This window comes from Pipistrellus kuhlii, unplaced genomic scaffold, assembly GCF_014108245.1.
Source record: "Pipistrellus kuhlii isolate mPipKuh1 unplaced genomic scaffold, mPipKuh1.p scaffold_m20_p_20, whole genome shotgun sequence".
In the NCBI taxonomy this organism is placed as follows: domain Eukaryota; kingdom Metazoa; phylum Chordata; class Mammalia; order Chiroptera; family Vespertilionidae; genus Pipistrellus; species Pipistrellus kuhlii.
In genome coordinates this window covers 9,399,095-9,424,823 of record NW_023425516.1, presented here as the reverse complement: position 1 = coordinate 9,424,823, position 25,729 = coordinate 9,399,095, and the positions used below count along the sequence as shown (strand labels likewise).

Below are 25,729 nucleotides of genomic sequence, written 5' to 3'. Positions count from 1 at the left end.
AAAAAAAAAAAAAAAAAATTAATAAAATATATATATTTTTAAAAAGTCAACCAGCTCAATTCTGGAACATTTACTTCACTGTCCGTGAATACTGTATCAATGTCATAAGTCATGTCAACAAGGACACCTTCTTAGGGAAGCCTCTAGCCACTTCTTTCCTGGATCCTCCGGCTAAATACACGCTGTCACCACACTGCTGATGACCGGTTCCAAAACAACTACTGGTTAACCATCCTGTATCTTCCCAAACTCACAGACGCCTCAGGAGCCCAGGCTGAGCAGCAGATGTCATTCAGATTCCAGGCAGTCTGACCCAGAATGCTCTGGGGCATCAGGGCAATGCGCAACTAAGCTATCAGGAGGGTCACCTGCACCATTTTTGTTGGATTGTGTCCTCCGTGAGCAAAAATCCTCTTTAAAAAAATAATTATCAAGAATAACTTCAACAGCAATCACATCCAACTAGTTATTCCTTGGTAAAATGTCTTACGCAAATACAGAATGTGATTGGTCATCCTGCCGGATTTCAATCTAGAGTCAACTCACGGTCATTGTCCCATGCTGATGGGTGTGGCTAAAGTCCCATGGTGGAAAGTTCTTAAGATCCACACAGTCTCAGATGGAAAGGCTGAATGAACCTCAGGAATACCCAGGGCCCATAGCAAGGGGGAAACAGCAGATCTGAAAAACTCCCAGCGTTAGGGAACTCTTGGAAAACCAAAAGCTTCTGGAGAAGAAATCTAACCTACCACGACTGGTCCTCCCCATGCACATGTTGTCTGGTGTGACGACCTCTTGCTTGATGGCAAAGTAGTCCGTCTGCAAGGTGTCTGTCTGCAGAGGGTCCCGCAGGATGACCGAGGGGTAGTCGTTCTCATACTTGAGGGAAAGGAGCTCCTCAGAGCTGATGGGATGGAGCGTCTGGTAGGACTCTGTGATGAAGCTGGGCTCTGAGAACTCCGAGGGAGGGACACACTGAGCATGCTCGATACCATAGCCTGGAAACAGACCGAGGGTGGCATTAAAGAGGGGAAGAGCTCTGAACCTAAAGCAAGCAGTTCTTCACCATGGACACCCGCCCCACAATGCGTAACAGGCCGACTACCGTGGAGAGTAAGAGGAAAATATTTTCAATGAGAAGGGGGCCTCGGGGCTAGTTAACCTTGCTCCACTTCTTAATTGCTAGGGCCCTGGGCGAGACACCTCCCCTTCCTGGCTTCATCTCTTCATCTCCAAAACAGGGATGATGGCCATCTTGCTTGGAGCGTGGTGATAAAAATCAAACAAGAATATATATGCAAAATGCCTACTGACATCTCTGGCTCAGGGTAAGCTCTTACGCCATAGAACTTATGTTGTTCTTATAAGAAAAATCATCATAAAGAGAAAACAAAACAAAAAGGAAGCTGCTGAAGAGCCCCTTTGGAAGCAAATCCAGAAGAGCCCTGCACCAACTCTCCCCCTGACCCCCTCTGCGGTATGATTAGGTGTCCTGTGCAAGAAGGGACACAGTTTTATTTTCTGTGGGAGATGCAAAGCCAGATCTGGAACGGATCTGAAGCTGCATGGCCCTCTCTGTAGGGAGGATTTCAGAAAAAACGCTGTCAGATCCTTGCGTCAAAGGGAGAGAACAAGGGCCATGACCAGATCCCTAACCCCATCTCCCTCCGATGGCCCCCCAGTGCACAGGCTCCTATAGGAACGGCCGCAGCCCTCTGTGCCACTTTCAGGCTGATGGTATCAGAGGGAGGTCCTTGCAGGTCAGAACAACATGCAAACAGACCTTGTGCTTTGAGGGGAGTGGGGGTGGGGGTGGGGTGGAGGGGATAAAATGAATACCAAATAGTCTGTGTTTAAGAAAATATTGCTTGCCATAGAATTACCATGAGGGAGCTAGAGCTCAGTTGGGACATGGCTCCTTCCCCAAGGAACAAGAGGAGGGGAGAAGAGTGGCGGGTGAACTTACTAATGAAGTAGTCCGAGGTATAGCGGGATTCTGGGTAAGTGGGGTTGACTCCGTTCACTGGATAGGGCTTCACATCCTCTGTAACACACGGGAGGGGACGAGACAGAGAGGTCAACACGCGAGTGCTGCTTGGCCCGAAAGGGCCTCAGACGCAAGGAGCACAATGATCTCAGGCCCTCATCGAAGAAACCTGCGTGTTTCTTAGCCCAACGGGGCTGTGAGTCCGCCCTGACTGGGGCTTTGTCTAAGGATGAGACACAAAGGTATGGCTAAGGTGACTCTGTCAGTGACTATAAGATGGGACTTCTTATCTTGGACAGAGCACCAGTGGGTGATCTCTACCAGCTGGGGAAGCATTCCGCCCTCATTCTGATGCCTGCGTGGGACCACATTTGCATCAAAGGCTACAGGGCAGCTTGGGCAGGTACCAAAATCAGCCCCCACCACTCAAACTGATCAGCTCCAAAGCTTTTCAGAAATAAATTACAATCTTTAGCCTGGGCGGCATGGCTCAGTGGTTGAGCATCAACCTATGGACTAGGAGATCATGGCTAGATTCTGGTCAGGGCACATGCCTAGGTTGAGGGCTTGATCCCCGCCATTGCGATGTGGAGGAGGCAGCCAATCAACGATCCTCTCTCATCATTGATGTTTCTATGTCATTCTCATTCTCCCTTCCTTTCTGAAGTAAGTGTGTGTGTATATATATATATATATATATATATATATATATATATATATATCTTCAGGAAGGTAGATCTTATAGCCTCCATTTCTTCTAACAGAGGTCTTTTTAAAAAAAATATATATATATATATTATTGATTTTTTTTTTTTTTTTACAGAGAGAGAGAGAGAGAGAGAGATAGAGAGAGGGATAGAGAGTTAAAAACATCAATGAAAGAGAAACATCGATCAGCTGACTCCTGCACACCCCCCCACTAGGGATGTTCCCCCCAACCAAGGTACATGCCCTTGACCGGAATCGAACCTGGGACCTTTCAGTCCATAGGCCAACACTCTATCCACTGAGCCAAACCGGTTTTGGCGGGAGGTTTGCTTTTTGTTGTGTACTTTTTCCATTGTCCTCACATTTCAAGTTCAGGCCCAGCTAAGGAGCAGGACAGCAGGAAGGTCACTGCTGGGTGAAACAGTATGTTAGCAGAAGAGCCACCTAACCAAACTGTTGCTGGGAGCCAACTTCCCCAGGGAGGAGACAGGAACGCAGATGGAGGTAACTGAGCCCAGAAAGGCCCTCTGCTGAACTAAGGGGAGCTTGCAGGCCCCCCAGCCGCCCTGGACTCAACCCTCCTGGCCTCTGCCCATGGTGTGGACTGGATCTGGTTCTATGTCCTGTCAGAGTCAGACACAGACAGAGGTGCTTTGGATTTTTCCCTCGGCTATCTGATAGCTTTGTTGGGAGCAGAGGCTGCTGGGAAAACAAGTTGATGCCTGCACAGAAAAACAGTTCCCAGTTGAGATAAAGTGATTACGCTTTGCTTAAGCAAGCTTATCAGATTGAAACATCCCCCGTACCTCTGGCCTTCCACCCCACCCCAAGCAGCTATGTTCTTTCTGTGCTGTGGTGCTCTGTGCTGTGTTTCATTACAGAGCCTCCGTAGAAACCTCTCGCTCAGCTCTTCAAGGGCCTGAAGACAGAGGGTTCTCACTGCCTCTCATAGAAAAAGGGCGGGAGGACCGAGCTTTGCCATCAAACATACTTCCCTTGTTATTATTTTGCAAGAAGCTATCTCAAGCCTCTCTTGGGGACCAGAAGCTCCCCCGTGAGCCTATATTATTATACAAAGGACACAGGGCAGGAAATTAAATTGAGAAGGCTTGGTTTAAGGAAGTGAGTGATGAAGAAACCACCTAAGTTGTCCTCACTTCACAGATGGGGACACTCACAGTGCCTGCCCTCCCTAGGCTCAGGGTTGCGGTGGGAATCCAAAGGGAAAACGTAGTTTGAAGCATTTTTTTTTTTGTGTGTGTGTGTGTGTGTGTGTGTGTGTGTGTGTTTGTGTTTTCTAGAAGAGAAGATTTAATAATTGATTAAAATGGGCAAAAATATTTAAATCAGAAATGCTTTAGAATGAGAATCACAAAGTCAATACTTCTCAGTGAATAGGGAAGGTAACAGACTCCCTCAATGGAAAAAGGAAGAGAAAGTCAGATTTTTTTTTTTTTTAAAGACCACCATTAAAGAAAATGCTTCAGTCAACATTGATTTTTGTTTTAGGGGAGGATATTGCAACTACCACTTAAAGATGGTGGCACATTCTTTAGTAAGTCCTTAAGGCAACATACTAAACACACACACACACTACAAGGAGGTGCTATAGAGGTATTGATTTTAACGGTGATCAGAGGTAGGTTGACACTCCAGAACCCCTGGCCACGCCATGGTGAGAAGTAGAGGAAACGGATGTATTAACAGAAGATATTTGGGTGACACGATCTGATAGGACCCACTAGTGAGGACCCAATGGTCATCACATCAGACCTGTGATGAGCCTGGCCTGTCTCTCCCTATAAACACAGGCAGCTCACCTCAACAGGTGTGAGTGGGGGTGTGTGCAGCCACAGGAGGAACCTGTCTGTGCTTTGGGAAGGCTGTGCGGCTAATCCCCCCCTCCCCCCCTCCCCCCGCCCCCCCCAAGCCCCATCCCCGGCCACCTCGCTTTGCCTGTGTGTATTTATTTATTTTTTCAGCAGAACCTGAAGAGAAGGGAAAAAGGGATAACACTCCTGTGCCCAGAGGACTCTAATTTGGGCCCCTGCGGAGCACAGCAGAGTGGAAAATATCCTTAAACAAAGGAAGGTATTATACGGAGTAAAAGTGCTAGCCCTGAGCTCTGCTCCCTGCCCCCGGCGTCCGCGCCAAGGGCTGGAGCTGGTGACCACAGGGAAAGGGTGGGCCTGGGTCACAGAGGGCGACCAGCTTCTAGGCTTACAGTCAGCTGGAGGGCACCGCTGACTGCTGGTAACTGCCATTTATTTTAAGAAGAAATTCAGAAAAATAAGCGCAAAAACACCCAAGTTTGCCGCCTGCTGCTGTTTCTATACTCAGCCAGGACTGTGGTACATGAGTCACTTGGTCCAAAAAGGTTGGAAGAGACTAGCAGGGGAGGCCATGTCATTACAAGGTTGCAACACAGTGTCCTGGCGTGACCCCGGTTCCTGCTCCAGATGCAAAGGTAGGCTGGCTCCTGCCCTTCCAACCAGGCCAGCTGGCGGGAGCCTGTGGCATGAACAAGCTGGGAGACGCTAAGCTTCCTGGTGGGCAAGGCCGGGCACCAGGTGGCCCGGATAAAGAAAGTGTGCACGGAGATTACTAGGAACAAAATATCCCTCGGAGCTGGCTGTGAGCTCTGCTTCTTGCAACAGTCCTGAGTCTGAGATAAGGATTGGGCTCACCATTTTGTAAGAAGTGTCATGAGTGCAATCTCACCAGAGCTTAAAATCGGAACCTCCAAGACAGAGAAGAAAAAGAGACTCAGATGGACTGAGCACCTGTCCTGGCCTGCCTTAGGCCCTCTAGACTAGGGGTGTCGAACTCAATCAGAGAAGGGGCCAAAATCTAAAATCCAGCCTAAATCGCGGGCCGAATGGTTTACTGAACAGTCATAAACTGTCATTGTGATGGAAACGCAGCGGAGTGCAGTGATGACAGCGCGGTGCGGGCCACATTGCAAGGCCTGGCGGGACGGATTTGGCCCGCGGGCCTTGTGTTTGACACATGTGCTCTAGACTGTGATGGGCACCCACAGGGGATGGCATGGATGTCCCGCTACCTGGCACATGGATAGATTCGCCTGCCTACTATCCACACACATGTACCTTTCTGCAGGATTTCCAGATGCTCCCACAAAATGTCCCCAACGAAGTCCGGGGCCAGCTCCAGAAAGCAGTCTTTGCCCAGTGCACAGAGCGCGGCTCCATTCATGCAGAACTTCTGGAAGTCCACGCCCTTCAGGCTGAACTCGTTCACAGCCCACATCACCCAGTCCCGCACGTGGGTCTCTGTCCACTGCCGGGGGTCTGCGAGGAGAGAGCACAGGGGGACCCAGCACGTCAGGCCCCGAGATCCAGCTTGGGCCTCGGAAAGGACGCCGAGGAACTGAGCTTGGCTGAGGATGTCCTCTAATAGAAAGATCTGGGAAGCACAAGCCTGCAAATGCATGTCATGGAGCACCTTCCTTCTCCCCGCCTCCCACCTCTCCACCTCCTCAGCTCCAGCTCGCCGGCTAGGAGATCACAATCACCCGCCAAAGAGGAACACGCAAGTGTTTTCTACCCTCCATGCAGACAAGTTTTCCAAACTTGCTCCCGTCTCGAGGCCTGATTCTCAGTAGGCTTTTTGCAAAGCCCGGGACGAGGATCAGATGAGTGTTTTAAGAGCAATAATAACGAAATCACGTTTGCTCTGCTCCTTCCTCCTACAGGGTACTTGGGACTGTTATTCTTAATTACTTTTATCTTAGCTAATTATGGTTGGTACTAACCATAGCAATTCGTTACAGTCAGTCACTGGAATGGTACTTACAGGGTGCCTGTATTAACCTACACCCCCTGCAAAGTGCATCCTTATGACAATGCTAGCACTGCCCAGCTCCACAGCACACACTCTGCATACCCTTCCCACGTGGCCCGAGCTTTCACGTGACCACACTCTCACGTGGCCGCATCAACCAGGACACCTGAGGAACTCCGATGGTGGCAGGCTGCAGGGCCCACATACCTGCTCTCAAGTCACCCCTTCCATGGAGCTGGTGGGGACTCACTTTCTCCCGCCCGTGACCCTGAGAGGATGCTGGGCGTTGCTGTGGGCAGAGGCTGCGGTGGAGCAGCATCCCTGGGAGAGGAGCAGACCCATTCCCAGGCTCTGCCCAGGGCCTGGTTCCCACTGGGCTGGAGGCCTGTCCGGACGGCTCTCAAGGCAGCCTTGCTCTTACTCAATAGCCCAGTGTTCTTCCTGCTCGCAGCTATTCAGGAAATGTTGCTGCGTGAAGGCTTAAGTGTTCCCCGGTCAGTTCTCCTTTCTGACAACCCAAGTCCCCTCGCATTCCTGAATAAACGCTTTCAGAGGAGAACACCCAAGGATAAACACGCTGCACCGCAGCACACAGACAAGAACAGAGCAATCAGTACATTCCAAGAAACGGAGCTCAGGAGCTCACCCAGGGAACAGCTCTGAAACCGTGATTTTTTTCCAAAGTGTCTATATGGGGCATCACTGGAGAAGCTTCAAAGCCACTGGCGTTTCCAGCAATTGTGATTTAATTGGTCTGGGACACGGCCTGGGCTGGGGACTTTTTTTTTTCTTTTTTTTTTTAAGATCTTACATTTAATGTGCAAACAAGTTTGGGAACAAGTTTGACCAAGGTGGCAGCGAGAGGCCAGGAGATGGGAAGGTCAGCACGTGTGGGCAATTGTTCCAGCAGATTCTGCCACGCCCTGCAGTCACATCTGCTACCTCACACTCAGGTGGGAAGACGAACTTCCCCTAAAAGTCTGCTCCCAACCTCTTTCCCAAGGACAGAACGTACCTTTTGGGATCCCCAGTCTTTGCTGCTCTTTGGAGAAACCGCTGAAAGTGGCTTTCAGTGCCTGAGACATCATCTCCTTGCTGCTTGGGGTTAGTAGTGGGACATCTGCACATTCCATATCTGTAAGAAAAAAAACACAGCACATGAAGAATTCACACTAAATAGGTGAAGGCTCATTCTGCAGTACTGTACAAATAGCACACCATTATATTGTACATCTAGATTAATATAGTGATATTTGCCCATTATATCTCCATTTTAAAGAAATAAAACTAAATGGGTGATTAACCACCCATAAAATAGAATAGGGCATGAATGGTACAGGCAAGCTGAAAAATCACTGACCTAACAGTTTCACAGGGCCAGGTAAAATGGGGAATGGGAGGCCCTTCTCAAAGTTTGCTAGGCCTCTTAAAAAAACCTGACTCTTATCTACACCGTCCTACACTCCTGATTAACAAAGTATGTTTATTCTTTCCATATAGCTCTACTAATTCTGCCACCATTTCTATTTATCCTTCATCATTCACAGGGAGGATGAATGTTCCCGCATCCTTCCAGTTACTATGAAAAGGAAATAATACTCATCCATTCAACAAATAATTATGTAGCATTTGCTATATGCAAGGATTTTCAGAGAAATCAATAAACAGACAGAAGTAAGCCCCCAACTCCTGGAGCTGAAGATCCGATTCTGGCAGGAGATACGGTCATTAAAAAACGATTTACACAATTAAATGTCCGAAACGTGACGAAGGGCTTCAGAGATGTAGAAGATAAAGTGTGAACGTATAACAGGAATTCCTGTTGGTCTGGAGAAATCAGAGAAGGCATCCCTTAGGCGAAGAGAAAGACTTTTGACTTGAGATCTAAAGGACATACAGAAACTTAAAGGAGAAAAATATTCTAGACTCATGGTCAGCAAACTGCGGCTCATGAGCCACATGTGGCTCTTTGGCCCCTTGAGTGTGGCTCTTCCACAAACTATTGTACCATGGCCTGGGCGAGTCTATTTTGAAGAAGTAGCATTAGAAGGAGTTTAAGTTTAAAAAAATGGGCTCTCCAAAAAAAATGTCAATCATTGTCCTATTGATATTTGGCTCATGAGTTTGCTAACCACTGTTCTAAACCAATGGGTTCTCAATGTGTGGTCCCCCAGACAAGCTGTATCTACATCAGCTGGAATGTGTTGGAAATGCCAATTCCCAGCCATTCTCCAGCCTTCCTCGAGGAGATGGGCCTGGCAGTCTGCATTTCTAACACAGAGTTCAAATGATCCTAATGACCGTTAGAGGACAGTGATCTTAGATAAAGGGACTGCATCAATGAAGGTCATGGTGAGGGGGAGGAGAGAAAACTTGGCCTGTTTTAGTCTCAAAAAGATCAGAAGCTGCAGCAGAGTGGCAGGGGCCAGCTGTTTAGGATGAGGTTAGAAAGGTAAGCCAGGAGTGTGTGAAGGACGTTATAGTTTTATCCCAAGTAGACTACAAAGTCATTGAGAGTTTTATGCATGACCACATTAAGAAGATCTGTATTTTATTTGTCAAGGAACTGCCATCCTGCTTTCCTCAAAGTGGCCACATGATTTCAATCTCCCAGCAAGAGCGCACAGGAGTTCTGAAGCTTGCCAAAACTTACTACATTCTGGGTGTGTTTTTATTGGGGGGGGATGGGGGGGGCAGGGAATAGTAGCCACCCTATTACACTGTAGTCTTTATTTGTATTTCCCTAATGATGAATGATGAATGATGCTGATTTATATTTTCCTAATGAGTAATGATGTTCCCTGATTTGTATTTCCCTCATGGTTAATGGATGATTATTAATATTTAATCATCACCCCATGTGCTCACTGTCCATTTTTGTATCTTCTTTAGAGAAATGTATTTCCAAACATTTTGTTCATTTCTACCTAGTGCTGTTTGAGGTTGTTTTGTTGCTGATGCGCACTGTTAGGAGCTTTCTATCGACCCAAGAGTTGAACACCTGTACTGGTGTGCCTTAGACCCTCTAGGCTGTGATGTGGCACCCACAGGGGATGGCAATGGATGTCCCACCACCTGCATATGTGTACTCTTGTGTTCACTGCAGCATTACTCACATGATATAAAATGTGGAAGCAACCTAAGTGTTCACCAACAGGCAAATAGATAAGCAACATATAATATATGCACACAATGCAATACTATTCATACAATACTGTACTGCTTCCTTCCTTAAAAAGGAAGGAAATTCTGACACACATAGCATGGATGGATCCTTCACATTATGTTAAGTGAAATAAACCAGTCACAAAAGACTAAGGAGATGAAGTACTTGGAAGAGTCAAATCCATAGAGACAGAAGGTAGACGGGTGGGTGCCAGGGCGTGGAGGGAGGAAGAGAACGGAGTTGCTATGGACTGGGGACAGTTTCCATTTTACAAGATGCCAAGAGCTCCCGGGATGGATGGTGGTTGTGGGTGCATAACACTCGGCATACCTGTCCACTTAAAAACGATGAAGATGGTAAAATTTGGTTATGTTTACTTCACCACATTTAGAAAATGGAAAATCTAAAGAAGACACCTTCGCTGCTCTGTGCAGGAGGTAACTATAAATGGATGTGGGTAGACTTGTTAAAAAGTTATTAGCTGTGGTGAGAGATGATGGTGGCTTTGACTGGGAAGACAGCACAGCAGATAGGGTGAGCAAACAAGTTTGAAGTGCATGTAGGAGGTGACAGCTGTAAAACTGATGTATGCAGGTAGGAAGGAAGAATGAGGTATCGAAGTCTGCAGACTCACAAACGTGAGGCCCTTTGCTGGACCCACAGACATCTTTATCTCTTCAATGTTCAATCCTTCTTTTATAAAAATATATATTTTATTGGTTTTTTACAGAGAGGAAGAGAGAGGGAGAGAGAGTGAGAAACATCGATGACAGAGAAACATCGATTAGCTGCCTCTTGCACAGTCCCTACTGAGGATGTGCCCACAACTGAGGTGCATGCCCTTGACCAGAATCGAACCTGGGACCTTTCAGTCCACAGGCCGACACTCTAGCCACTGAGCCAAACCGGTTAGGGCTCAATCCTTCTTGTACTTGCAGACCATGTCCACAGCCAGAACACACAATGTCTGAATCGACCTCAGGCACAATTTCCCCCAAAAAAAGTTAATAAGCAAAGAAATGACGGGAGAATTCCTCCTGGCCATCCTGTGACCTTCAGTGACACACTTCCTCAGCCTCTGTCTCCAGGGCATCCTAGGAAACTGGCTTACCGAAGGGCTGCATTATGGGCATGGCCACAGTAGATGTTCCTCAACTAGCCATCTCTAAATCCTGGCGAGCCAAACATTCCCATGGACATACGCAATGTGTTCTTGGCTGAATGGATTGGAAACATACGAGGGAAACGGTTACAATGGGTGACCTTTGGGGGAAAGAAAAGGAGGCGATATGTTGCTTTTGAACATGGAAGTGACTGGAACTACATTACAAGGAGAAGGGCAGCCAGCACCTTCCCTCTGTCTGCTCCGGGCTTTGAGCTTTGAGCGAGGCTGTCAGGACGCAGCTCAGAGTCCATCCACCCCGGAGGCCCAGGAGGCTTCACTCGACTGCTCCCAGGCCCTCCAGGGAGTGGGAATCTGAAGATCTGGGGAGTGGAGAGTTTGGGTTGCCCTGGGAAGTGCCCCAAAAAAATGTAGTGGAAAAATCAACATGCCTGCAGGAAGGTTGACAAAATGATGGAAAATCCCAGATTGTTGGGGATGGTGGGGGGAAGAGAGGGGGAGGGGAAACAGTGTTGATTATGCAACTTCAAACAATGGTGTCATCATCAAATGAGTCACCAAGACACACATCAGGGCTCCCTTTCACACACCCAAGAACAGCTAAGTGGCAGGTCCAGAAATGTCTCTGTTTAGAGGGAAAGTTGGTTTTGCTTTAGAAAAGAAGACTATTTAACTGGAGAGCATTTCATCTGAGAGAAGGGTCAAGGGCAGCCTCCCTGACTCCTAGCACGGGGGCAAGACATGCAAGTCCATCAAGGAACATCCAGCGAACACCGTGTCTTCTGAACGTGAATCAACTTTCCTTCCCTTCACCCCCATCCAACACTTCGACTTGCGCTGGGTGTTTGTTCCCTCCTTTAGATTTATGACGCGATGACAAGGACTTCACTGATGGCGGAAATTGGCCAGGACAACGCATGTGGAAAATCCAGGCCAGGCCAAACGGCCAAGCCAGGCTTCAGTTGCAAACTGGGCCTGAAGGATGAGGCTGGCCAAAGAGGCCCAGGCACCTCCTCACAGGGCAGCGTGGGCAGCCTGATGCCAGGGCCAGGGGAAGGCCAAGGACAGCAGAAAGTCTGAGAAAGCGGTTTCCTGGAGCCTGCTCCCTGTAACACCGCCTACGCCGGCAGTAGGCTCTGGCCGGGACTGCTGGGCTGACAACTCTCCTTGTAGGTTTCTGCTTCCTGTCGGGGAGCCAGCCTCCCCAGCTACCCCTTGTTCTCTGTGAGGGAAGCAGCTGGCATGACTCCTGCCTGTCCACCTCAATGCCATCTGTGAAGACTGGCCCACATGTGGGCTGCCACAGCTGCACGGTGCCCACGGCTCTATCCCAGGGCGAGGCTCAAAGCACTGAATCTACTGGAAAAGTGCTCCCAGCCGAGTGATGGGAGCCGCCCCTGCACACCTGGGACACCTGCCTTTGGACTTGACCTCAGGAGAGGGCATATCATGGCCCTGGGACCCAAAGAACTCATATAGGAGAGTCAGAGCTTTATCCACCATTTCTAATATAAAAGGTGGAATTTTGGTTTAAAAAAAAAATGGTTTAAAAAAAATTGAACATCCTCTATAAAGGATTGTTTTTTTTTCAGTAGCAGCGACACTGCTTTTAAGTGATAGTGAATAATCACATTCAACAGTGGATACTGGTATAAATATTAAACTCTCCTCATGCAAAATGTGAACGCAAAAATCCCCTCTAAGTTGCTAGTTTCTGACCTTGGCGGTTCCATCAGTTACAGTGAATAACAGTAATGAAGTCATCACTCCGCAGGTGCAGGATCTGACCCAGGGGAGCCCAAGCTGGCATCTCTATGATTGTCACCACACTGGCTCTCAGGTCCGACCATAATCCTTCTGCATTAGGTACTAAATATTTCTAACTGAAGGAGCAGCTTCGGGAACTCAATCAGCGACTCCCCAGAAATCAACTAATTGCATTTTACGGACAAGAACTAAAACTGCCTTTGTGCTCATCACGGTCATTGTTGCATCTTCCGTTCAAATAGCACATCTGTCTCAAAATGTGTCAACATGCTGAACACCCAATGTGGGGAAAGACTACATCAATACAGGGGAGATTCCCACCAGCAAGGGCACTAGAAACTGGGAACATAGATACATGATAAGAACATTAGACTTCAGCCCTAGTTGGTTTGGCTCAATGGATAGAGCATCAGCCTGCGGACTGAAAGGTCCCATGTTCGATTCCGGCCAAGGGTACATGCCCAGGTTGTGGGCTCGATCACCAGTAGGGTGCAGTTGGGTGTGTGCAGAAGGTAGCAGATCAATGATTCTCTCTCATCAATGATGTATCTATCTCTCTATCCCTCTCCCTTCCTCTCTGAAATAAATAAAGAAATGTTTAAAAAAAAAATTGGACTTCTTATTAACATGATTCTTCAGGACTCTACCTCGGAGTTAGTGTTTACAAGAATCACCCTAAGTTTCTGAGAGGAGCTGTACTGGAGCGAGGGCATAACTACAGGCCCAGCCGCCTTAGCGGGGCTGCAGTGAGGAGGCGGAAACGAGCAGGTAGCGTTCCTCTAACCCGTGGGCGTGTAACGAACCTGTGGCCTTTTCAATGCAGGGAAACATCTGCTGCTTTTTCACGGTGGCCTCAACCCGAACAAAAGCGTGTACGCCAGTGGATGTTTTAACTCACACGGAGAACAAGGTTTCAATTCACTCGTGTGTATACCTCCAAGCCCAGGGCTGCTCCATGTCAGGGGCGGTCCACGTGACTTCTCCACCCTGAGCCGCTCCCAGAGCAACAGGGTTGCACAGAATCTGAGGCCGCAGTGGGGTTTGTCCTGGGAGAGGTTCAAGACATCTGGCCTTCTTGACCTGAGATAGTCCTCCTCTTGCCATCCTCAAGTTGAGTGACAGGAAGGGCTGGAGCATCTGGGATGAGGGTGAGGAAGACAGCCAAGGACCGGTGCGCATTTCAGTCTTAGGCAACCGCTGGGCTGGCCAAACCCTCTCGATTGCCATGACGATGCTAGTGGTGCCTGCTGGGTATTGTCCAAGCAAGGACGGCATGAAAGGAAAGCCACACGTGAATAATAGTCCTTCCCGCTGAAAACTGCTTTGAGTCCACCAAGATCCTTCCCATATGCTATTTCACAATATCCTCACCCCCTGAAACTTTCGAAGCGCCTGGGAAGGTACTCATCACAAGGAGCCGAGATCCCAAGAGTTCAAGAACTTGGCCTCAAGTCCCAGGTCTGGGAGGGTCCAGGCAGGGCTGGAACCCAACCGTTCAAGACTGAAGTCCAAGGTCCTTGTACTCTCCCATTGCTGCTACAAATAGGTATCGACCCAAGATCCAAACACACTAAAATGTTTTTGGCCGAGAGAGAAAAACACACAAACCAGGACCTTCAGTTCTAATCTGAAAATTAAATACAGTTGAGGAAATAATGAAGAACTTAAAACCACTCCTGGATTGAAGAAAGACAGAATTTCAGGTGGCTGGTCCCCTAATGACGTAAATAAAAGCCATACAACCTGTTCCCCTCTTGGAACTGAGTAGTGAGTCTTCCTTCCCTACAAAGAGACACAGGTGACACACCCACCTGGCTCCTTCCCTGTCCAAGGTCACCCCAAGTCACATACTATAAAGTGAGTTAGTTACATAGAATCTCACCAAAATGTGTTTCTTAAAGAGAAAGAAAACCAAGAAGAAAGCTTGTTCATGGGGGGGTGGGGGGGTGGGTGGGGGAGGGATAAAAGAGTACCTGGCACAAATGGAAAGGCAGGATTCTGATGACAACAAAGAGGCATCCGCTGGGACGGGCACTGGGCTTGACTTGGTTTGCTGGTCTAAAGCCACGGGTTCTTATCTGGGTGTTGCCACTAATGCGATCACATAGCCACTCCATGCAGTGCTAAAAATGAGGTCTGTGGACCTGCAGTGTCTACATCCCGCACAGGGTGTCACATTTTTCATTATGGCAATTTTCAAGCACATACCAAAGTAGAGAGAAGAACACAATGAATCTCTACCCCAAATCGATCAACCCTACCAGTTATTATTTCATCTACACACACACACACACACACACACACACACACACACACTCTGAAGACCTGGGAAGCCAACCTCAGACAACATGTCATTTCACCCACAAACATTTCACTGTGGTGGGAGTATCTCTGAGATAGAGGAGGGTCATCCTAAGAAAGCTTAGGGGAGGCAGATACACTCGTGGAAAAAAGAAAAGAAGGCTTTGGATTCCTCTCCACGGTGCTCACATCTAGCTCTACATCGCATGCGCAGGCCCACATGGCAAGCGACCCTACCGCCTTCTGGAAAGTGGAGAAGTCGGATCCGAGAGAGACGATTTCAAGCGAGGGTGTGCGCTCCCTTTGACACCCACATCCTACAAGTAGGAGACCCTAGGATCATCCTCCCCCACAGCCCCCAGGAACCGTGGCTCTCACCAGGAGAGTGCAAAAAGGCTGGGCTTCTGGCAAGTGCCCAAAGGCAGGTGCCAAACAGCCTAGAACCATGGTCAGCAAACTACGGCTCTCGAGCGAGCCAACACGTGACTCTTTGGCCCCTTGAGTATGGCTCTTCCACGAAATACCACGGCCTGGGAAGTCTATGTTGAAGAAATAGCTTTAGAAGAAGTTTAGGTTTTAAAAAATTGGCTCTCCAAAGAAATGTCAATGGCTGTGCTGTTGCTATTTGGCTCTGTGGACTCATGAGTTTGCCGACCACTGGCCTAGAACAAGTCCCGGTGTAGGAGAGAGGATGCATTTACTCATTCAGATCAATGGAAATAGAACAGGGGCTGTGGCCAGTGACTGCTAACTGACACCAGCGCGGAATGCCCTGGGCAGCTGGCCCTGGCCTGTAAGAGGATTTACCAGTGAAAACACTACCATCTCAGAAGCATGTGGAGAAAATCAAAACAGACTCTCTTGCCGATTGATCAGGATGGAACTAGGAATGAAGGGACCAGAAAAGGGTCCTCTTTATCCTACACCCCGATTCCAATCCTGTTGCAGGCCCTAGGAACGTGGCGGGCAGTGTTTGTCTTGGAGGGAGCTGGCGTAATCCAAAGGATCCTGGCTGAGGTCAATGCAAAGGAGGGAGGGTGTGTCCCTCCTCAGCCCCTCAGCTGTTTCATAAACTTAATGATGTGACAGAGCAATGAGGGACAAGCAGGACTCTTGGCTTCTGCAAGACCTAAGCAAAAAATGGCTCAGTGCCCTCGATGGGCTAACCAAACAGTCCATCAGGACCCCAAATAATGGGACACCATGAGCCCCCAAAGAGACTCTGATCAGTCAGGGAAACATGCAACTGCGCTTCTTCTCCTCCCTCCCTCCCTCTCTCCCTCCCTCCCTCCCTTCCTTCCTTCCTTTCTTCCTTCCTTCCTTCCTTCCCTTTCCTTCCTTCCTCCCTCCCTCCCCTGCCCCCTCTCTCTTTCTTTCTTCTCACCCCAAAGATATTTTTCCATTGATTTTTAGAGAGAGGGGAAGGAAGGGGGAGAGACAGAGAGAAACATCAATGTGAGAGAGACACATTGATTGGTTGCTTCCTGGTTGTCAAGCCTGCAACCCAGGTACATGCCCATGAGCATAATCAAACCCAGGACCCTTCAGTCTGCAGACCATTGGTTGCTCTATCCACTGAGCCAATCTGAGTAGGGCTGCCCTTCTCTTAATGCCCACCCCCCTGGACATCACCAGCCAATAGGAAACGGAGCTAAAGAAAGAGAAAGAAGCTGCTCAGAAAACCCCCAGTTCACCCCCCAGGGAACTGACTGACCAAAAATGCAAGACTGTCTCCCATCACACCGTCTGGGTTCTGCTACCCGCACCCTGCCCCCTAGGGAGAGCAGGCTGCTGGGGTACAACGTGCCAACTCGGAGACAAATGCCCCTACACAGAGGACAGCTGCCCCAGGACCAAGGACATGGCCCTTCGGAAGGCAAAGCATGCTCCTAGCTGCCTCAGCCCTGCCTCCAGGCCTGGGAAAGACGCCTGCAGACAGGCTGGGCGCGCTCAACATCTGTAGGAAGTGACTTCAGTCCTCTCCCTTCTCCCCTTCAATCTCCCCCCATCGCCCCCCTACTCTGTCCCAGCCCCTAAAAGGCGTTTTAACACATTACTCCCACCGAAGTCCTGAGGATCTGGTGACTCACCAGGCTCACACATGGTTCCAATGAGCCCTTGACCATTACATGGTCGGGGAGCAGGAAAAACAAATGAAAGCGGCTGTAATTCGGCAGCGCCGGGGTTTCGGACCTGCCAGACAAAAGGGATTGCAGACATGTTCCCAAATTCGTTCAGGCACCTGACACGCAAAAGCTATTTTTAATCGCTGGATTTATTTCTTTCCTACCCCCTTCGCCGTCCTCCACCTCGGCAAATGTTTCAAAGTCAGCGCGCAGCCCAAATCAATCCCAGGTGCTCGGGGAGGACCCGGCGAGGCTCTTCCGCTCCAGGATCGGAGCCAGAAATCACAACTGGCCCCTGGGTCCTGCAGCTCCGTGTTCCGGTTCTTTCCCTTAGAACGGTTCAACCCTCCCACCCTCACCAAAGAGGAAACATTTGAATAAATGAGTGACTCCCTGCCAGAAGGACTCCTCAGGAGGTGATTTCCCTAGCGGCCTGGCCGGGAAGGTGCAGGAGATGGGTCTCAGAGATCAGGGAGACAGGGCAGGCTGCCCTCTAGGATTCTGTACCTGCCCCGAGGTGAGGGTTCGAGTCAGTGCGTGTGAAAATGCCAAAGCACATAGTAGGTGATCAATACAGTGCTGGTGACAAACTGAACGGAAACACATCTTGTAAAACATGAAGATTTTAAAAAAAGAAAACAAAACACCCGTAAGACTTTATTTCACAATGCTTAGAGGGAGCCAAAAGAAGGAATCTGGCCATTTCCTGAGGTACAACTAATTAACTGAGAAAATGAAAGAAAAAAAATAAATAAAATAAAATAAAATAAAATAAATAAGCAGATTCTGAGACCTAAGTGGAAACTGACAACCCCTGAAACTGGGTCTTGGTTTTACAGAACAAACTGACTTCTTATCTATTCTGCATCCTCCGATCTGCTAAAGGGCAAGTCGTCCTGTGGCAATAATGACCTACCATATGTGTCCTGCCTTGAAAACACCTCACAGCTACAGGATCCCATGGGCCTGAGGTCCTTTGGGTTTTAAAACTTACTAAGCATGCCATCGCGGACTCAATATGACACAAAGCAAAACCATAGCTTTGCACTCCAACCTCTTTTTCTCTAGGCCTGGAACTGCCGAGACCCAAGCTGCTTTTTTGGCCCCAGTCATCCGGGGGCCCCTAAATGAATAACCTCTCACAATTTAAGAGGAGGTTTTCACTATGGGGGTTAGGATTCTCGCAACAGAGCACTTTTAAAAGCTGCTGTTCTGAAATGACCACGCAGGGCCCTCTACAGAGTGCTCCCCGTGGTTCCCACCAGCACTGCATGGCTGATCCCAATTGACCCCCACCACACCAGGCATCCCAGAGCAGCGTGATGAAAACAGAGCCAGCCGGGACTGCAGGTTACTTGGGAGGAAAAAGCGAGGCCTGGGCCCTGGCCACCAGCACTTGGCAGAGAGCCAGGGGCCTGCGATTGGTCCCTTACAGATCCCACGCCTCTGAGGGAGGGCAAGCTCCGGCCCCGCCTTCACCTACAACACTCTCAAGGTAAAAGGCTTTTGCTACCAGCATGGCACAGAATAACCCCCTCAAGAAACACACGGGACACACCTGACATCTCACTGTTATCCAAGCTCCCACTGCCACTCCCACATGGCAGGTCTAAGGCCTCGCACCCCGAGATCCCGCCGAGAGGGGTGACTGGGTGAACCCAATGCATTTTCATCTATCTCACTGGGTTCCCGGCTGTAATTTGCAGTCCTGCTGTCGGAGTGAAATTTTATGTTTTAGAAAAGATTTCCTAATATATGATCCTGAAAACAACCAGGTTTGGGGACTGTCTCCGTCACAGACATGAAGATACTGAGGCGCACACAGGTCACGTCAGTGGTTTAACCAAGATGAGCTGCCCAGACCCTCAGACACGGAACCAGGCGTATCCTCCCCCCACCTGCTGGCAGAGTTCAAAGCCAGGGTGGGAAGGTTGGCAGAAACAAGTCCCAATTACTATAATTTATTGAGCACCTACTATATATAGTAGGCTTTGGCGTTTTCACAGCTCTTTAGTTTAATACTCACAATGAACACAAGAACATTTCCTTTCATTGTCGCCATCAAGTTCTCTCCAAAGAGGGTTCTCTCTGGAAAAGGGAGGCAGCCCAATCCCAGGGCTCTCTGCTGACAGCAGCTGAGACACCTGAGCTCAGGGATCCACCCCGCATTAGACCCATGGCCCCGGCCGTGTGAGGGCCACCGGGCACTTGGTCTGGGGCCAAGCTAGGCATGGCAGGGGCTCCTGAGCATCACCGGGCAGGCTGGGCTGGGCAAAGTGGAGGAGGGTGAGGAGAAAATGTGGGCAAACAAATGGAGCGGAGCCCGTTTATTTGGGCTGGAAGAGGCAACGTTTTTCTGCACTTTTGAACTGTTTTCTCAAGGCCTGCCTCTCCCCTCCCACGCAGGAAACAAACACAGAGACAGGCCTCTTCAGTGTGGCTCCGTCCGTCGCTGAAGGCTACCCGGGAAAACAGGACAAGTTCAAGCCCAAGGAGGGAGCCGCCAGCAATGGGCAGGGTCCACGAGCAGCAGGTAGGTACTGGGAGAGGCAAAGGTGGAGCGAAGAGCTGGGTGAGGACCAGAGAAGGGATGGCAAAGCAGAAAAGGAGGAAAGAAAGGAATTGCCGGGGAAAGGGAATATTGGAACATTTCAAACCAGAATAAAGGGACACAGGGGGCTTGGAAGAACCAGCCACCTATGCCCCATAAGTGGTGTGTTCAGAAAGTAGCATTTTCCCATCCGTCTGGAAGGGAAATTCTCTCTCGGCTTTCTTATTTATTTACACACTATTCAAATAATTTTTTAAACCAGAAAAGGGCCACTTTTTTTTTTTTTTTTTTTTTTTACTTTTTTTTCCAATGGGAAAGAGCCCTGCTGGAGATGAAAGCCAGTCTTCAAAACGCCTCGGAGGAAGCTGAACCCCATGTCTCGGTGCTGCGGCAAGAAAAACAAAGTGGACATTCTTCCTGTGTTCTGAGGCTTCTCATGCAGATGTGTTTCCTTTTTAATAAATAAATCTGGGAGAGGAGGAAACGCGCGCTCGCACACACTCGCACAGGGCAAACTGTCTGATTTCAACCCCGGGGAAACCACAATGAAAAGTAAGAACATAGGAGCCCGTTTTTCTCAGCACAGGGACAAATCCCAAGAGGCCAACACACTGGTCAAACATCTCCTTCCCGAGCTTTCCAAATCCACAAAGGAACCCCTGCTACTGAGTCAGGACAATCTAGGCAGGGCAGGACCGGGGACACAACGGCCACATGCTCTGGTAAGGTCTGTCGAGGTCCTTCCTAGCAGCTCCTCACCCAACATGTTCAGTCACTGTCTGCTCTTCAAGCCATGGATGGACTGCAACACTTGTTTTTATTTATTTTAAATATATTATATTGATTCCCCACAGAGAGGAAGGGAGAGGGATAGAGAGTCAGAAACATGGACGAGAGAGAAACATCGCTCAGCTGCCTCCTGCACACCTCCCACTGGGGATGTGCCCACAATCAAGGCAACGTGCCCCCGACCGGAATCCAACCTGGGACCACCCCCCACACCAGTCCGCAGGCCAACGCCCCATCCACGGAGCCAAACCGGTTTCGGCTACAATACTTGTTTTGGAATGACACATGTTGAGTTCAAATCGGCCTTCTTAGGAGTTCTATCCATTGGACCGGGTTCCATTTGGTAGGAACCACGTAGAACCACTTCATCTTTCCTTGTCTACCAGCTTCTCACCCTTTCTCACTGGTCCCTCTGCTATCACTTCTGTCCAGGTGTTAAAATCCCTTGATCCCTTCGTGATGGCATGGTGTTGGCCATTCCCCCACCCAGAAGCAATCCTGGAAGCCTTTATTCCTAAGAAGAGCCTCTGAGCATCTTATGTGAACCCCGCCCTTCCCAGGAACGAAATGGGGACATGGGGGTAACCATCCTGCTCCGCCCACTTCTGTTGGTGCAGACAAACACTCCCTTTTCTAACAGCCACTCTCCAAAAGCCACCCATGCACCCTGCCCACCAGGCCCCTGCTCAGTCGCTGCCACTGAGCCATGCCGGCACCACCAGAATCCTAGTAACCTCAAGTAGAGCTTTCCATTTGTCTGCATTAAACATCCCCTTGTTCTGGTCCATGTTTTCACATGTAGAGGTCATTTTTATATCATGCATCTGTCTTCGTCCTATGAGCTTTGCACCATCTGCCACTGACTAAGTAAGCTTCCAGCATCCTTCTCTAATCGGAGCCCCTGGCAAAAGCATTGAAGAGGCAATGGCCAAGCTCTGAGCCCCATAAGGTAATACCAGAGACCCTCCATCATCCCGACACCAACATTAACCAAGACCCTTTGGGTACAGCTGCTCAACCAGTTACAAATCCTCCTGGCCTGACCATCATTGGACCCACACAGCCTTGTCTTGGCCTCAAATACATCATGGAAAGACTTGGGCAGTAGCTCCTATAGAGCCAGCTGGTCTGCCCGTCGTGGGACCTGTTTTTCCCTCAGGTTTCTCACAAGGCAGCTGAGGAGAACAGCAGAGCTGGGATTCAGGTCTCTGCACAGTGTGTGTGTGTGTGTGTGTGTGTGTGTGTGTGTGTGTGTGTGTGTGTGAGGGAGATACGGAGGAGGGGGGAGAGAGAGGAGAGAGAGCAAGCATGCCTGACACTCAACTGCTGCAGCCACTCCACTTCCAGAAACAATGGGCGCTTAGAGAACAATGGCTGCAGACAAAGTCTCGGTCTATTTATATCTGCCACTGTGGGTCCCAGACAGGAGGAACTGGATGTCTGCCCTGTACACACAGCTCCAACTGGACTCGAGCTGGGAGGAAGATGAGGTCACCAAGACCGTGGCCTGCTTAGGAACAGGCTCCCTCTTTCTCACATGGCCGCTTCTTAATCTACAGGATCTCTCTAGCCAAGTCGTTAGCTGGGCTGCTGCTCACACGCAGCCCCTGTGAGGACAGGAGGTCAGAACAGTAACCACTGCTCAGCCCAGCCCAAAGCAGCGAAGACCTTTCTGCGCAGAGGTCGAAGGAAGGAGGGGATGTCAGAGGACTGAGCAGTAGATGGAGGTCGACTCTGTGGTCCCGGGAACAGCAGTCCTCACAGGGCCGTTGCTCACACATGCATAGGACGCTACAGAAGAGCTTTCCCATGAGCGAGTCCCCCCTACCCACTTCGGTGGAGCATCATAGAGGCCGAGAGCTGAAATGCAGGACTGTGTGCCTCATGTCTTGGGAAAGACCAGTCTTTCAGCCCCTTTGGGTAGTTCCTTCGTAACATTGGAGGGACAGTTTTAATCCCTCCTGACTGTGCTACTTATATTCTTTATCCTCACTGAAAAGGGCCAGTAGTGGCCACACAAGTCTGACAGACACCAAACTGAAAAGGAGCCGGCCAGGGCCAGGGAAGCAGGCGTGTGGACCCGGGAGTGTGCTTCCAGGCCGTCATCCGCTGCATGACCTCCTGCCTCCTTGTGAGTGTCCACCAACAACCCTCAACAGTACTGGGCAACCACAGAGCCACAACTGCACCCCTGGATCCCGTCCCACAGTCCCAGGAATCCCCCAAAGGCAAGAAACTGGGAGCTTAATACAGACATCCCCTAGAAAAGCAACACTAAGTAGGCAGAAAAAAACATACACATGATCATTGTCTTCCTTTCCAGGTAGATATAGTAGATTGGCAAACCCATGAGTCCACAGAGCCAAATATCAACAGTACAACTGTTGAAATTTCTTTGGAGAGTGCAATATTTTAAACTTAAACTTCTTCTAAGGCCACTTCTTCAAAATAGACTCACCCAGGCCGTGGTGAGTCTATTGTGGAAGAGCCACACTCAAGGGGCCAAAGAGCCACATGTGGCTCTTAAGCTGCAGTTTGCTGACCATAGGCGTAGGTTATGTTTCAATGACACTATACGGGGAAGGGCACCTCATTCAGAGGGACCCGGAGGTGGGCACGTCCAATGTTTTATTGTTTAAAACCTGAAACACAGAGCAGGCGTGGGCTGGACACGGCTGGGCCAGTGCACTCAAGGACTGGAAGTAACTGGTGTTACTTCCACACCCCACACTTTCTTACTGACTTCCCAAGTGCAGGAGTCACCTCTGTAGGGTGGTCTAAGACACCTGAACCACCAGCATCACCAAGGTAACATGGATCAAGCCACCGCAAGCAGACATGCCTATGCATCATCTGTGCTAAGCAGATGGTGGAGACCAAAACCTTCTGATTACCTAAACTACACCAAACTGGGAAGGTCTACTAGTAAGTGGGTGCTTGGCCCACCTCACCTGGTCCAGTACTTCCCGGAAACGCTGTTTCTTAGACTCCTCCCCCACCCCCTGCTTCCAACAGGCTAAGCTGTCCCTTCCCAAGGGCCCTCGCTGAATCACCCCAGTGTAAGTCAAGAAAGCCACGTGGGAGCCACATGGCAGGAGCAGGGAGAAGGCAGAGACACACACTGCCACCCTGAAGCCAGGCTGATGTCAAAGATGCAAATCTTCCTGCCCAGAGCGTTTGGCAAGTTCATGAGTCAGCCCGTCTCGGCACCTATCACAGCCTTCAGAGGCGCCTGCGCACCAGCTCAAGGCACCACAAAACCATGGCCCTGCCCTAACATGGAGCAGCTGGACTTCACGGCATCAGGCTCCAGGTGCTCAGTAACTCGTGAAATAAAGGCCCCACGCTGCCGTTCCGTACAGGAAATCCAAGCTCATGTCCGTAATGAGGAGTCAGGAATCTGTTGCTTTAAGGGATTTAGGTAATGGTTTCAGAGTCCCAGCTCACGTTTCCTGAGCTGCTAAGGAGGTGCTTAGGATCCAGAGAGATGGCCACAAAGGGATTATGGGTATTCCCCCTAAACCATTAAGTTCACCGCGAAACCTATCTATCGGTGGCGACTCCCAAGTTTGCCTGGACCTACCCAATCTGTCATTTTTGGCCTCTACATCTCTTCAGCTTTGCCCATTTTTGTGGCCTTGAGCATCAGACTATCTCCCTGTCACACTGGTCTCTGCTCCTCTGAGCTACCCTCACCGTGGCCAGAGGATGTATGATGCTCTCTCCAGCGCCAAAGCAGGAAGAGGAATTCACAGAAGTTTCTGTGAAACTTGGACAATTTCTTGGAGCGGTGTGCTCCCCGCTGGCTACTAGGATGCATGAGGAGTAGGTTCCCCGGGGAGAAGGGGAGGAGCCTGCTCTGCCACTGGTCCCACACCATCCCCCCAAGGGACTTAGACAACACCTGGTCTAAGAGACAACAGGCTCAAGGGGGTGACATCAACTTGCCCTTGGCCACACGGTTACTCATTCTAGACATCTTGCTGCCCTGTCTGCTGTGTTTCTCTCCTCTACACCGCCGTGTTTACTGACACGTAGCTTCACTGCTATCAAGCTCCCAGATCTTCATTTTGGACAAACACTGCACCTCTCCACGTTCATAAGAACCACGGAGAAATGACCCATCCTAAGATCTAACAAACACGACAGAAATTTTCAGTCCCCGGATGCCACCTGTTGCCACCCAGTTTTTGGTAACAATGATCAGGCTCTCTGATAGACCTTCCTTTTGGGCAGAGATGCCAGTGGAATACCACGGGTGGTAAAGCCAGCCATCTTCATGTGCAGGACACCGGGGGGCTCTAAAATGTGAGGCGCTCTCCTACCCATCCAGGAAGAGTGAAGGCGGCAGTATATGACAGGGATCCATTATTGACCTTCACCTAAACGCACTGATGGTGAGAACAGATCACCATCCTATCATTCAAAGGTTCTATCCCTTCCACCTCGGTCCCAGCTGTGCTGCAGGTAGGGGAACGAAGACACGGTGACAGGGTTGAGGGGATCCCGCAAACCCTGCCACGGCCAGAATTTGAAATCTGTGGCATCGGCCCGTACGGTGAACATGACGTATCTTATTCATGAGGCCGTAGGTGCCACTCCAAAAGGTCATGCCCCGAGGCTACCCAAGCAGCTCCGGGTCTACATGCCAATGCATTTAGAGGTCAGGGGCTAAGGGTTCTAGGAGAGATGCATTTAGCTGTGAGCTCTTTTGGCCTCTGCAGGTTTGTTTCTCTCCTTTCAGAATGGCCTTCTCCTCATGGCCCCTGACCCCTCTTTTTTTTTTTTTTTAATATTTTATTGATTTTCTACAGAGAGGAAGAGAGAGGGATAGAGAGCTAGAAACATCGATGAGAAAATCATTGATCAGCTGCCTCCTGCACACCCCCCACTGGGGATGTGCCTGCAACCAAGGCACATGCCCCTGACCAGAATCGAACCTGGGACCTTTTAGTCCTCAGGCCGATGCTCTATCCACTGAGCCAAACCAGTTTTGACCCCCTGACACCTCTTGACTGGGGCCATCTCACAAGCCCACTGTGGAGCAGATAGCTTCAGATATCTCCCCCAGCAGCAAACCCCAGAGTCTGAGAACCAATGTCCAGATCAATGGGCTGACAGGCCCCTGGGTGGAGAGCAAAGAAAAAGTGCCAGATGCCAAAGGAGGCGGGAGCAGAAGCCACTCGGCACCTGCCTGCCAGCCTGTGTCAGGTGGGAGAGCGAGAGGCTGGGTGCGCAGCCCTCATCCCCCCAGTAAATGGCTCTGCCCGTCAGAAAGCTATTAGGGAATTGTAGCCGCCACAGCCTCCTCCAGCTCCGGACTGAATATGGTGCTTGCAGCTGGGGAAGGCGCTATTACCTCCGCTCATCACCTAACCAAGTGAGCAGCCAGAATAAAGCTAAGCGG

General features: G+C 49.7%; 1 protein-coding gene across 6 annotated transcripts in view; it reads right to left on the bottom strand.

Annotated features, from left to right (window-relative positions):
* The window catches only part of ETS1 (ETS proto-oncogene 1, transcription factor), a 118,360-nt gene that overhangs the window by 25,185 nt on the left and 67,446 nt on the right, over positions 1–25,729 (bottom strand). For 4 of the 6 annotated variants that reach the window (XM_036448942.2, XM_045585450.1, XM_036448943.2 and 1 more), the window contains 4 exons: positions 7,515–7,634; positions 5,806–6,006; positions 1,967–2,044; positions 750–998 (listed from right to left, as the gene is read on the bottom strand). In XM_036448942.2, coding sequence (XP_036304835.2) covers positions 750–998; positions 1,967–2,044; positions 5,806–6,006; positions 7,515–7,634 — 648 coding nt within the window. Of the gene's footprint in view, positions 1–749; positions 999–1,966; positions 2,045–5,805; positions 6,007–7,514; positions 7,635–16,946; positions 16,975–25,729 lie in introns of those variants that run through there. The other 2 variants (XM_036448941.2, XM_045585449.1) reach the window with 2 other exon arrangements.